This window comes from Oreochromis aureus, linkage group 1 (assembly GCF_013358895.1).
Source record: "Oreochromis aureus strain Israel breed Guangdong linkage group 1, ZZ_aureus, whole genome shotgun sequence".
Taxonomy (NCBI): Eukaryota; Metazoa; Chordata; class Actinopteri; order Cichliformes; family Cichlidae; genus Oreochromis; species Oreochromis aureus.
Genome location: NC_052942.1, coordinates 15,256,385 through 15,268,845, shown reverse-complemented (window position 1 = coordinate 15,268,845; position 12,461 = coordinate 15,256,385). Strand labels below are relative to the sequence as shown.

The window sequence follows — 12,461 nt, the reverse complement described above, 5'->3', positions numbered from 1 at the left end:
CGCACCAGAGTCCTCATATCGACCTGTTTTTACCCTCAAATCGATTTCATAAGCTATTAAGGGAATATAGAGCGCAACCGTATTTTATTATTATTGGTATGAATGAACTGCATGACCCTGTCGCGCGGATAAGAGCTACAGGTAGGTTTGAACTGATGATTTTTGCCAAACACCTCGTTGGAACACGATGCTGTCCTAAAAGGTAACGCACAGTAAGACAATGAGAAGCATTTTTGTTTTATTTTGGTATGATTTGACTCGATTAACTAGCAGGATAATTCTTACTGTCGCTTTTTTGTATTGTATTTTATTTTTGTAAGTTGAAGCCAATCCTGCACTGTGAATACATTGAAGGCAACATGATAATCGAGTACTGCTTTAACGATGTGTCTCTATAAAGGGAGCACCTTCTCATATCAATCAGTGTCATGTCACCAAATGCCACCAAACAGCTGTGGAAGAAGCGGCTAATGTGAGCCCTCCTGGACCCTCTCTGTTAGCCATCATGGGATGTGGCACCTCTGTCGCCACAGAAAAGCAAGGGGAAACGCTGGAGCAAGGTAAGCATGTGTAGGTGGTTTAATGCTGGAGTACACCGGATATTGGGATTTTTATTGCCCCCCCCCCTGTCCCCAGAGAGATTTGTTCCTCCTGTGAAAGGTGGGGAAAAACCCACATGCAAAGACGTCACACACACAAAACAGCCCATAGGTGTTAAACACTAATTGGAAAGCAAAGCTCATGTGATGTAAAACAGCATATGTATTCGTGCTGTGTAATACTGGAAATTTTGGTATAGATCCGATACTAAGTAAATGCACTGCCAATGTTACCAATACCGATACTTTTAAATTATAAAGACAGCTTATGTAGGGAAAAGCGGCAACTTAGCAAATGATTAACATAATTCAGTGAGCTACATACTGAACAAAGAAGATGAAAGCAAAGTATCGATCCCATCATCGCTTTGTACCAATACCGATACCAGTGATAATATCGATATTTTTTATGGATCCACCCACCTCTACTGTTTCTGGGCCCTTACAGAGACTTTGATTTCCGTTACTCGAGTACAAGATAGTTTAATAAATGATTACACATCAGGCACATACAGTTGCCCCTTATTAAAAATGACTGCAGTCAGTTCACCTAAATTGCAGGGTGTACTCCAGGTGTTACTGCATGCTTGTGTTTATGCAAAGGCATTTTGTAATGCTAGTACTGCTACTACTATGCTTTAGTAAGTTACTAACCTGTTCTGCTGCAGCGAGTTGATGATAGTTATTTTTTTGCTGCAGTAAATGTGCCTCTGATTTTGACAGATGATGCTTTCCCTCCTTTGCAGTCTGTCTTTTCTTCTCTTTAATGAGTGCTGCTGCTCCCAGAAGCTTGTTTAATTTGCTTAGTTTTCCCAATCCCACTGTTGCACACGACCTCCCTTGTGTCTTGTTATCTCTCATACCGTGTGTGTGTCTGTATATGCTCATTTGCACACAGTTTTATTCAATTACGCGTTTCACGTTTTCTCGCTGAATTGTAGTTTTCCCTTCATGCAGATGAACCAGTTAAGACTCCCAGCCCGGCTCTGAGTAAGACCCCGCTCATCCTTAACCGTCAGGCTTTTACTTATGTGGCATGTATATCTGTGTTTGTGTGCTTGTCTGTCTGCAATGTTACATTTTGCAAGAGTAACGGAGGGTTCCTGTGGCCTGTGGAGTTCTGCAGAACTAAAAGATGGGATGTTTGCTTTGAGTGTGCTGGTGGAGATGTATAGGGGAGGTCAGAAGGAGCTTCACTTGTCTTTGTGGATCTAGAGAGTATGAGGAAATAAGGAGTGGCAGAGAAGTATGTTAGGGTGGTGGAGGAAGCATATGAGGATGGTGAGATGTGGAGTAGGAGTGACACAAGGGTTCAAGGTAGGGTTGGGATTTTATCAGCGGTCAGCTCTGAGCCCCTTTTTGTTCGAAGTGGTGATGGACAGCTTGAGAGATGAAGGTCAGGCAGGAGTCTCCATGCACTATGATGTTCGCTGACATTATGATCTGTAATGAGAGGAGGGAACAGGTGGAGCCTGGAGCAATGGAGGTATGCACTGGAGAGAAGAGGAGGGGAAGTCGGTAGAAGCAAGACAGTACGTGTGTTAATGAGAGGAAGAAAGGTGTAACAGTGAAGCTGCAAAGAGTACAGGTAGTAAAGATGCACGAGTTTAAATATTTGGGTTCAGCCATGCATGCAGAGCAATGGACAGCGCACAATGTCAGGAGTGATTTGTGGCCTGCTATGATGTATGGTTTGGAGACGGTGCTGCTGACAAAATGACAGGAGGTGGAACTGGAGTTGGCAAAGCTGAAGATGCTAAAAGTTTTAATCAGTGACAAGAATGGACAAGATTAGAAATGAGTACATCAGAGGGACAGCTCAGGTTGAGTAGAGACAAAGTTAGAGGCGAGGATGAGACAGTTCAGACATGTTCATAGGAGGGATGGTGGATGTATTGGATAAAGTTGAGTATGGAGCTGCCAGGCAGTAGGAAAGAGGAAGACCACAGAAGGGTCATGTATGTAGTGAAGGAGGACATCCAGAGGGTTGGTGTCACAGAGGACGATGCTAGGGATGGGGTGAGATGGAGATGGCCGAAAAAAGACGTTTTAAACATTTTCATCTGTTTTCATCTTTGTTTGCTACTACATACACTCACTGGGCACTTTATTAGGTACACCTTTTGCCCTCAGAACTGTCTTAGTTCTTCATGCCATAGATTTGACAAGGTGCTGGAAACATTCCTCAGAGATTTGATCCATACTGAGATGATAGCATCACATAGTACCTGCAGATTCATCTGCTACACATCCATGATGTGACTTTTCTGTTCCACCACATCCCGTGGGAGCTGTGATTTGAGCATTGTGGCATGGTGCGTTGTCTTCCTGGAAGAAGCCATCACAAGGGTACAAATTTTAGCCCTACAATCTGAATGTTTCAGCATGAAGCATGTTGCTATCATACAATTTTTGTGATCCTTGAATTGTAGCCTCAGTTTCCTGTTCCTAACTGACAGGAATGCCACCTGTAGCCCGTCTATTTCAGAGATTGTAACCAGTGGTTATTTGAGGTACTGTTGCCATCCTATCAGCTCAAAGCAGTCTGGCCATTCTCCTCTGAGCTCTGGCATCACCCAGAGATCAGCAGTTTGTCACTAACAACCATGCCATGTTACTTACATCACCTTTCTTCTCTATTCTGATGCTCAGTTTGAACTTCATCAGGTCATCTTGACCTAAATGAACTGAGTTGCTGCTATTTAATTGGCTAATTAGATATTTGTGTTGATGATCAGTTGAACAGGTGTAGCTAAAAGAGTGCCTAGTGAGTGTATTTTCTCACATGTTGAGCCTGTAAATTTAAAAATACAACATTTTGTTGCAGCTATGAAGGCAGCTGTTTTGATCCAGCGATGGTACCGGGCGCTACATGGCCCGTCTTGAGATGAGACGCAGGTACACCTGGAACATTTTTCAGTCTATTGAATACGCCGGGAACAAGACCAGCTACAGGTGTCTCTCACTACAGGCATCTATTTTGCAAATTTCAGAAGTATCATAAAGCTTAAACATGTGTTTCTTTTTGTTTTTTCAGCTCTCTAGTTTCTTCACTTTCATGCTGGACAACTTCACTCAGCTGAATGGGAATGGGCCAGGTTAGGGGAGAAAATTCTAATATCTACAGCGTAAAAGAGTGTATTATTATTATTACTTTCACTATCATCATCATCATCATCATCATCATCATCATCATTATTATTATTATTATTATTATTATTATTATTATTGTTATTATTATTATTATTATTTTGCATGTCTAAAACTTAGATTTTTGCCTTTAATATTTGGAACTGCTGAAGTAATGTTTGCTTCCTTTTGGAGTAAAATATCACACTGTAGCAGCTAAATAAATGTGCCTAATTTTAAGAAACATTAGTTTTCTTATCAGTTGGTGTTTAATGATTGTTCTTTTTAACTTTTCCAACACCCCCATTGCTTAAATTAACACCATTTTGTTTGTTATGCCACTGTACTTTAGATATTTTGATCTAGACGAGGAAACCCATTGCGTATACCCTGTTGCTTAGCAACTACTGTGAATGTGGAGGCCAATGTGTCAGTGTGGTGCGCTGAAACAGCTGTGGCTTAAGTGTGTATTGACCCGCTCTTCCAGCTCAAAAGCATAATGCTTCATTGACAAGCTAATCCTCAGGGAAGCCCTTTTTTGCTCATCATCTCCTGAACATCTTCTTCATGGGTTTTACATTAAGTCTACGTAAGGGATGCAAAGAGGCCAGACTCTGCTGTCTCGGTTTACTACGTACGGGATCTGTGTTTTTATATTTGTTTGTCAGAGACAATATAGAGGAAATAACACAATGGGAGAGGAAATGGGCCTCTGGGTGAACGTCTGTCCCAGCACTGTTTGTTTGCATAATTTAGAGACTGTCAGGATTTGTTCTTATATTTGAAACATCATTGAGGTCTCAAATATGAGAAGAATATTTAGTATATTCTATATTACCTATATATGAGATTATAGTATAGCACCTGTATATGAGATTTGTGTAGTTTAAGACAACGAGAGAGAAGAAAAAAGCAACAATACACTCCCATTACAGACAAAATAGAAATTGTTGGTGACAAGCTTATCATTGATTAAGTCAGAAAAAGAAGAGCTGTGTGGTGGGTGGGTTGCAAAGCAGCTTGCAGATGTGCTGCAACTATAGTCATGTTAAAGCATGTTCAGAAGCGCCACCTAGAAAACATTTTGCACTGGGATGCTTAAAGGGCATCAGCTAAGCCATCATCTCACGTGAGCTGGCATTAATAATTGATTGCTAGCTGAGGTTTTTAAGGGTTTATTTTTTTTTTCATATAACCAAATATTGCACATTCCTGTTTTGGATTTAAAGGATGTAAAGGTGAGGATAGAGGAAAAGGTACAGGATACATACCATTTACTAATTTTTTTCTTGACAAAGATAAGATTTCATGTTTGTGGACATCTAGCTTTCATTTTAAATAAATTATATAATATGTAAATTATTTCAGACTTGATCTCCCAGCTGCTGGATCCAGTGGTCGACCCATGGTTAGACAGAGAAACCTGCTACAACTTGATCCATGTTCCAGAGTCCTACACCGGACCTAGACTGTCGTTTCCTCTCTCTGTCGCTGATACAAATGCACTCCTGAGTGCTTTTAAGGATCAGCAGGTACCAAATATGAGCCTTTCACTTTGTCTCTTAAACATCTGATTGTCTGCTGGTTTAGATTTGGGGTGCTCACTGCTTTTTTTCCCACACAGACTCTCCATGCCAGATATGTTCTCCAGCTGCTGTATGAGACCAAAAAGCTCCTCAAACAGATGCCAAACATAGTCCACTTGTCGACATCCTACTACAAAGAGATCACTATATGTGGTGGGTCTCAGTGTCTCTTGTTAATTTAAGCTTCAAAATTATAAGTTTTCAGGACCACAAAACAAAAAATTAAAAAATATATATATTTTAATCTCATTGTAGCCTATGCTACACTGCAGTGAAGCACAGACCAAATGAATGATCTCCATAGTTTTTAAATGATAGATGATGCCTTGTTGTTGTTTAAATACAGTTGATTGTATCTTACTGGCAGCTTCCCAAGAAAGGTAAGTCCTACTTATTTGCACACTGATCAGCCACTTGACTCCTCTTGCACAGCTTTCCTCCTCCTACCTTTGCATGTCATTAAACTCAAGAATACTTGAGTAACAAAATGAAAAACACACACTCATAAGGCTGAGGTGGAGCAATCCTTATGATTAGGGAGTTTTAGACCACTTCTGTAAACCCATAAAGCAACAGGACTTCAGTTTCTTGATTGCAGTGACTTTTTTTTTTTTTTGTACAGGTGATCTGCATGGGCGACTCGATGACTTACTACTTATATTTTATAAGGTAAGGCTGCCCGTACAACAGCTTTCTTAAGCATCATTCGTGCATCATCTACCTCACAGCAATATCAGATTTCATGTAGATTTTTTATAAACAAAAGACTGAACCCTCTGCAGTTAAATCCTAAGCAGTCGCTATATGTAATTTTTATTTTTTAATAAATTTTTCTGCCCATCAGAGAGCAAAGAACAACTAACTGACATGCGTCACGAAACTACTCACATATTTATGTCCATTAGTCATTCTTTAGACTGTAGGTCATTGCAGGGGGTTGTCTATGACGACAAACCTCAGATGGTTAAATAAGTAAAAGCTGAAGATCTGACTGTTTTGTTTTTCTCAGAATGGCCTTCCCTCTGCAGAGACACCGTGCGTGTTTAATGGGGACTTTGTGGACCGTGGAAAAAGTCAGTTGAAGTGGTTATCCTGCTGTTTGCCTTCCTTTTGCTTTACCCAGACTACATGCACCTGAACCGAGGAAACCATGAAGACCACATAATGAACCTCAGGCAAGTTTGGAAAAGGGTGAAGTGAAAAATATTTACCTGTCTAGGTTCACCATGAACACGAGGAGAATAGAGTATCAGGGTTTAAAGGTATGTTGTTTTCTTTTTTCAGATACGGGTTCACAAAGGAAGTCATGCAGAAGTACAAGGTAAAGTCCAAATACATGCCGTCAGTCTGATTTTTTTTTTTTTTATGTCCACAACTCAGTAAGCACTTTGCAGCTTGGTGACTGTCACGGCTGATTTTTTTAAAATTACTGTTCTCGCCTGTTTGCAGACTCATGGCCGTGAGATCCTTCAGCTGTTTCAGGATGTTTTCAGCCTCCTGCCCATCGCAACAGTTATAGACGGAAAGATTCTGATCGTTCACGGAGGAATTTCAGACCAGACTGATCTGGACTTCCTGAGCTCCATAGAGACACAAGGTCAGTGGAATCAATCAGCTGTGGCCACCAGGGGTCAGAAAAAACAACTTTTTACATGCGGACACACTCATACCCACCACATATCAATGTAGCTGTGTGCAGCATGAAAAAAGTGGTTTGTAGTTTTATCCAGCAACAGGAGGCAGATTCCTGAGACGCATATCGAGACATGTTGTAGAGTTGGTTCAGCAGCTTCTCAGTAACAACTGCAAGGCTTAGTTATTGACAAGTTATTAGAGTAGCTTCTTTCTAGGTCTGCTACTGTTTGAATAGGGGTTAAAATGGGATTTGGCAGGTGGGGAGACCCTAAGGTTGGGTGTCGGAGTGCGGTGTGGGAAAAGGCATCACTTTCCCTACTTCTCAGTAGGGGTGGCTGTGGCTCAGGCGGTGAAATGGGATTTCTACCCACTGGAAAGGTAGCGGATTGATCCCGGACTCCTCCGGTCTGTGTGCTGAAGCATCCTTAAGCAAGATGCTAAACCCTGAGTAGTGTGATTCTGTGTACGATGTGTATGTTAGAAATCAGTCACATAAGCTCTAGTTAAATTTTATTTGTATGCAGCCTATAATCAGCTGGCTTCTGCTGCTGCTCCAATATTCACTGCTCCTTGTGGATTTAGCCAGCTGAATTCATTAAGATCTAAGCAGATGTTCTTGAGCTGGTTGGCTGATTTCCAACCCCTAGACAACATAAAGCTGGTAAAAAGTAAAAGTAAAAAAAAAAGTAAATTGGTGAGTGATTCTAATCAACACCATAAATCTGGTGTCCTTGATGTAACCGAACACTGAAAACAAAAGCAAAGTGTGCTTTGCAGTCCAACATAGAGCATCATTGTAAAGTTCACCTGTTTGTGTGTTTGTTAAACTGTTTGAAAAGTTGCATTTGAAATTCCCTGCATGATTACTCTGTTTATGCTCACTCATCCTCTATAGCGCTGATTAGATTCTGAATTAGGCCATCATGAACAAACTTTATTCACATCTGCACCTTGAACACATCACAGAGATGAGAGGTAAAAAGGGATGTGTTGATGGTGTAAGCAGACATGTTTAATTGCTCATTAATCTAAAGTGCCGCAATGCCTTTCCAGACATTTCCAGCCCACTTCAACCCCAGTTTGTGGGCTTTTATTATGGTATCAATCTGCATTCAAGATTGCTACTCCAAGTCCAATTAATGGACTCCTGCTTGATAAAAAACAAAAATATTTAGCCTGACAAAGTTTGAAGGTTTCTGCGACACTGCAGTGTTTCACACTAGGATTAGCTGAATAATGAAGCAGCAAACCGGAGGCCAGGTTTCCAGCAGAGGGGTTAAAAAGCAGGGACTCATGCACAGGGATTAAGAGAAACCGTTTGTGAGGGTTCACCTTATTTTGCAGGACCCATACAGAGTAGTTTGACTTTGCTTCACTGTTTGGTGCTCTGGTGACGTTCACTAAGTTTCAGTTTCACAGAGCTTTTCTTCTGGCATGAGTGTCTCAGACAATTGCAAAAAGATGTTTAAATGCTTCTAATATGGCAACTTTCAACACTCTGTCCTGTACCTATGCTATTTTATTGTTTTTTACTATTATTATTTTTATTTTGAATGATGGTTTTGAAAGAAAATGACACAAAAATAAAATTGTATTTGAATAAATTATTGCATTTATTCTCTTAAAATGCAGAAAGCACAGAGCATGAATGGTCATCACAGGTATCTCAGAGACTGCTTTAATATGTGTGAAAGTTATCATTAAGGTGGATTTTATAGATTAATTTGTTTATTTTTTACATTAAAATACTCATTTACTGCTTGCTAAGCACTGCACTAAAGATGTGTATATACTTTTTTCCCACCCTCTTTTTATGTTCCTTTTATGTCTTCACGTTTTGCTGTTTGTCAGCATGTTGTTTCCACCTCACTGCTACCTCCCATTCCTTCCTCTTGTAGGTGAAATCTGCCCTGAGATTTCCCAGGTGCAGTTTGGAGCACCTGGACATCAGTCAGTCCTGCAGACAGACCAAAAGAACGAGATCCACAGACAGCTCTCGTCCCAGCAGCAGTCGCAGTCAAAACAAGAACCAAAGGACACCCAACACGAGGTGTGACCGCAGCCCACAGACACTCTCATGTGTTATGTAGTAAGGTCAGTGTGCAGTTAGCTCCTGTTAACAGCTACAGGGCCTCTTTTCTACCGCCGTTTGTTTTTTCTCTAGGAAGAAGCGATGCAGGCTCAGCCGACAAGACAGCGCCGCCTCCACCTCTTCCTCCTCCTCGTCTTCCTCGTCTTCCTCTTCACTCTGCTCTCCTCGAACCCCATCCTGCCTCTCCCGCATGCTTTTCCATCTTCTCCTTGCATGCCTTACTCTGTTAACGTCCTCCAAGTGCCTTTCCTGGACTCTCTGTCCTCCATTCCCCTCCGTCACCTTCGCAGCATGAGCAGGAATGGAAGCAGGTGAGAGGAGCAGAGAACACATTAATATTGTTTAATAATCGGCTCATTTGATGAGGTCCTTCTTTGTCTTGGTCAACACTTTTATCTGCTTTACTCTGGAGCAGATAGTGGATATATTGTGGAGTGACCCTAAAATCCAAGATGGCTGCAGTCCCAACACCTTTAGAGGTGGAGGCTGCTACTTTGGCCCTGACGTCACCCAGAGACTACTGCTCCAACACGGACTCCAGCTGCTCATCCGCTCTCATGAGTGCAAACAAGAAGGATACGAGTTCTGTCACAATGGAAAGGTAGACAAGGTGCAATCATTTCATTTAAAAGTGTCACTAACACTTTAAAATACAGCCAAGACTAAGGGCTTAATATCCCTGTAATTAAATGGAATTTCACTGTAATTATAGTTAGTTAAGTGTAGGTGCCCTTGGATAAGAGGATAATAAGTAATATTTTTACACAAAGAAATAATTATAATCTAAGCAAATATAAGTAGTCTGTAAATAATTATAGGTAATGTGTAAGTAATTTTAAATAGCGCATGACGAGCTTTAAATTTTGTATGTAATTAAATTTAAGTAGTGCATAAGTGATTTTTTGTGCCTAAATTCTAGATATAATACAGGAAAGGAGATATAAATTACACCCTAAGTCATTTTAAGTAATTCTAAAGTAATTTTGTACTGCATCATTTCTTTGTAATTTTGCAGAAAAACAAACAATATTTTCCCATCTTACATTGTAGAATTTAGGGGAACCAGCCGTGTTATGGAGTGGCTCCATCATACGGTCACATAGGCCTGAGAATTTTGATGGTATTTATCTTTTCCTTGTAAGTCGTTAAGGCGGAACAGTCATTTCATTTATATTGGCAAAGTAAAAGGACAGTTGATTAATAAAACATTCATCATGAACATCAACATAATGAATATTAAGTAATGTTGTAAAAAGCTGAGATTAATCAATTTCATAATACCACCCACACCATGGAAAATACTGCATATTTACGATGTAAGATGAGGTAATATTGTTTGTTTTTCAGATAAATTACCAGGAAATTGCACAGGACTTAAATTTATTTGACTTGTTACCTCTTATTCTAGTGTGTTTACCTTTTAAGTATTTGAAGGTAAATATATTTCAAATGAAGTACATTGCCTTGTTGAGACTATTTGCATATTATAGGTGATCACCATCTTCTCTGCGTCCAATTATTACGAGGAGGGAAGCAACCGAGGAGCCTATGTCAAACTGGGCGAGAGCTGGTGCCTCGCTTCTACCAGTACCAAGTCAGCCGGACCACTCGCAAACTTACACTGACACAGAGGTAACACGGGTGTCTGGTGTGTCTGTGTGAACTGTGGGGCCGATAAAGCAATGCTCAGGGTAGTAGCACTGAAACTAATCATGGCAAAATCATTTGCATAATTTTATAATTCTATTAAATGTGTAAGAAAGGTTCGTTTGTGTGTAAGAAAGGTTCGTTTGTGTCTGCAGAGTGCGAGCCGCTGAGGGCTCTGCTCTCAGAGCCTTAAAGGAGAAGCTGTTCGCTCACCGCTCCGAGCTGATGGTCGGCTTCCAGCAGTACGACCAGAATAACACAGGTGCTCTCTTCTCACTCCATTTTCTTATAAATTTCATGTTGTTTTAATGTTCAGGTTTGATTCCCAGGCTGACATGTAGAGTTTCTACATTTGCACACGCCTTGCTTCAGGTCGTGTGTCGGTCTGCGAGTGGGCTCTGGTTCTGGAGTCTGTACTGAGACTGGACCTGCCGTGGAGGACGCTTCGTCCACACTTAGCCCGTCTGGCACCAGATGGCAGCCTGGAGTATCAGTCCTGCTTCGAGGATATGGGACCAGGCATTCCCCTGCCGCAGGTCAGAAACGAAGGGTAGAAAGGAAAGCGCGTACATTCGCTCGAGTACTGAGCTTAAAGGAAAAAAGAGATGAAGGAAAACCGTTAAAGTTCACTGTTTTCATCTGAAGTTATCGCCTAATATAAACATCCCTTTGTCTTATTATACAATACTCCAGTCACAAACATCCAGATTATTGAAAGGCTAATTACCTCTTCACAGTATTTTTTTTTACATAGCAGTTCTTTCTCATTTGCACTTTTAAAACAGTCCATTTTACTCCTGATCCTGTTCTTTTGTCTACAATGTTGAACTTGTATCTGCGAGGAGGATTCTGCCCCTAGTGGTACAGTTACTTCTAGCATCGCAGTACATGTTCTTGCACTGCTGCTGTTAAACACAGCTGGTAGCACTCCTGTTTTTTTTTTCAGGTCACTCCAAATTTGGCGAAACTCTGTTCAGATACAGGACAGACATTGAGATAATATTCAACATCATAGACAAAGATCATTCAGGTAAATAAAAAGCCAAAAATATTTTTCGAGATAATGTTTCAAATAAGCCAAAACTGACTTGTACGTGAGTGATGTTTGTTTTAACCTGTAGGTCTAATTTCCATTGAGGAGTTTCGTCAAACTTGGCGTCTTTTTAGCGCTCACTTGGGGTTGCCATCGACGACAGTGCCATTGATGACCTGGCCCGGAGTATTGACTTTAATAAGGATGGCAGTATAGACTTCACTGAGTTCCTAGAGGCATTTAGAGTGGTACACAAACTGGACAGCAAAGATCAGCAACTGCATGAAAAGATGGATGGAGAGAAGAGGACAGGCTGAATACTAAACTGTGGAAGTACCGATGTAGGATACTGTAGGATATAACAAAGAATACTTGAAGACCATACCACTGGAAGTGATTAGGTCATGATTCATTGGCAGATTTCTCGATTGTGGTGTGTGGGTTAAGGTTAGGAGGGTATGGCTCCGGGAATGCCAATATCTAAGGCTGATTTAAATAAAGTGATATATCTCAAATTTTATTATGTCTTTTATTGCACCACCAGCTTTTTAGAGGGCTGACTGTGGAAAAAAAAACGTCTTAACAACTGCTGGCTCTAGTAAAATGAATATTTCAAAGAACAGCACAATAGAGTGAAAAACCTTTACAGTGAGCTGATTAAAAAATCAGCTACAAAATCAGAAGAAGCTCTCGGCGCGTTGTGTACTTCAGGCACTGTTTGATTTACTTTTATTCATTTT

At 40.7% G+C, this 12,461-nt stretch overlaps 1 protein-coding gene across 1 annotated transcript; it reads left to right on the top strand.

Moving 5' to 3' along the window:
- Nucleotides 1-5: 5 nt before the first annotated feature.
- ppef1 (protein phosphatase, EF-hand calcium binding domain 1) lies at nucleotides 6-12,184 on the top strand. Its single transcript, XM_039608763.1, is given in 28 exon segments — nucleotides 6-141; nucleotides 453-560; nucleotides 3,427-3,464; nucleotides 3,466-3,535; nucleotides 3,538-3,554; nucleotides 3,637-3,697; nucleotides 5,097-5,260; nucleotides 5,353-5,467; nucleotides 5,937-5,983; nucleotides 6,324-6,381; nucleotides 6,384-6,489; nucleotides 6,599-6,635; nucleotides 6,764-6,915; nucleotides 7,710-7,713; nucleotides 8,848-8,947; nucleotides 8,985-9,001; nucleotides 9,118-9,217; nucleotides 9,220-9,309; nucleotides 9,312-9,352; nucleotides 9,457-9,642; nucleotides 10,532-10,601; nucleotides 10,604-10,673; nucleotides 10,844-10,950; nucleotides 11,061-11,224; nucleotides 11,635-11,647; nucleotides 11,650-11,718; nucleotides 11,810-11,860; nucleotides 11,863-12,184. Coding segments are annotated over 28 exon segments (2,274 nt in total). The 5' UTR covers nucleotides 6-98; the 3' UTR covers nucleotides 12,039-12,184.
- The last annotated feature ends 277 nt before the right edge of the window (nucleotides 12,185-12,461 follow it).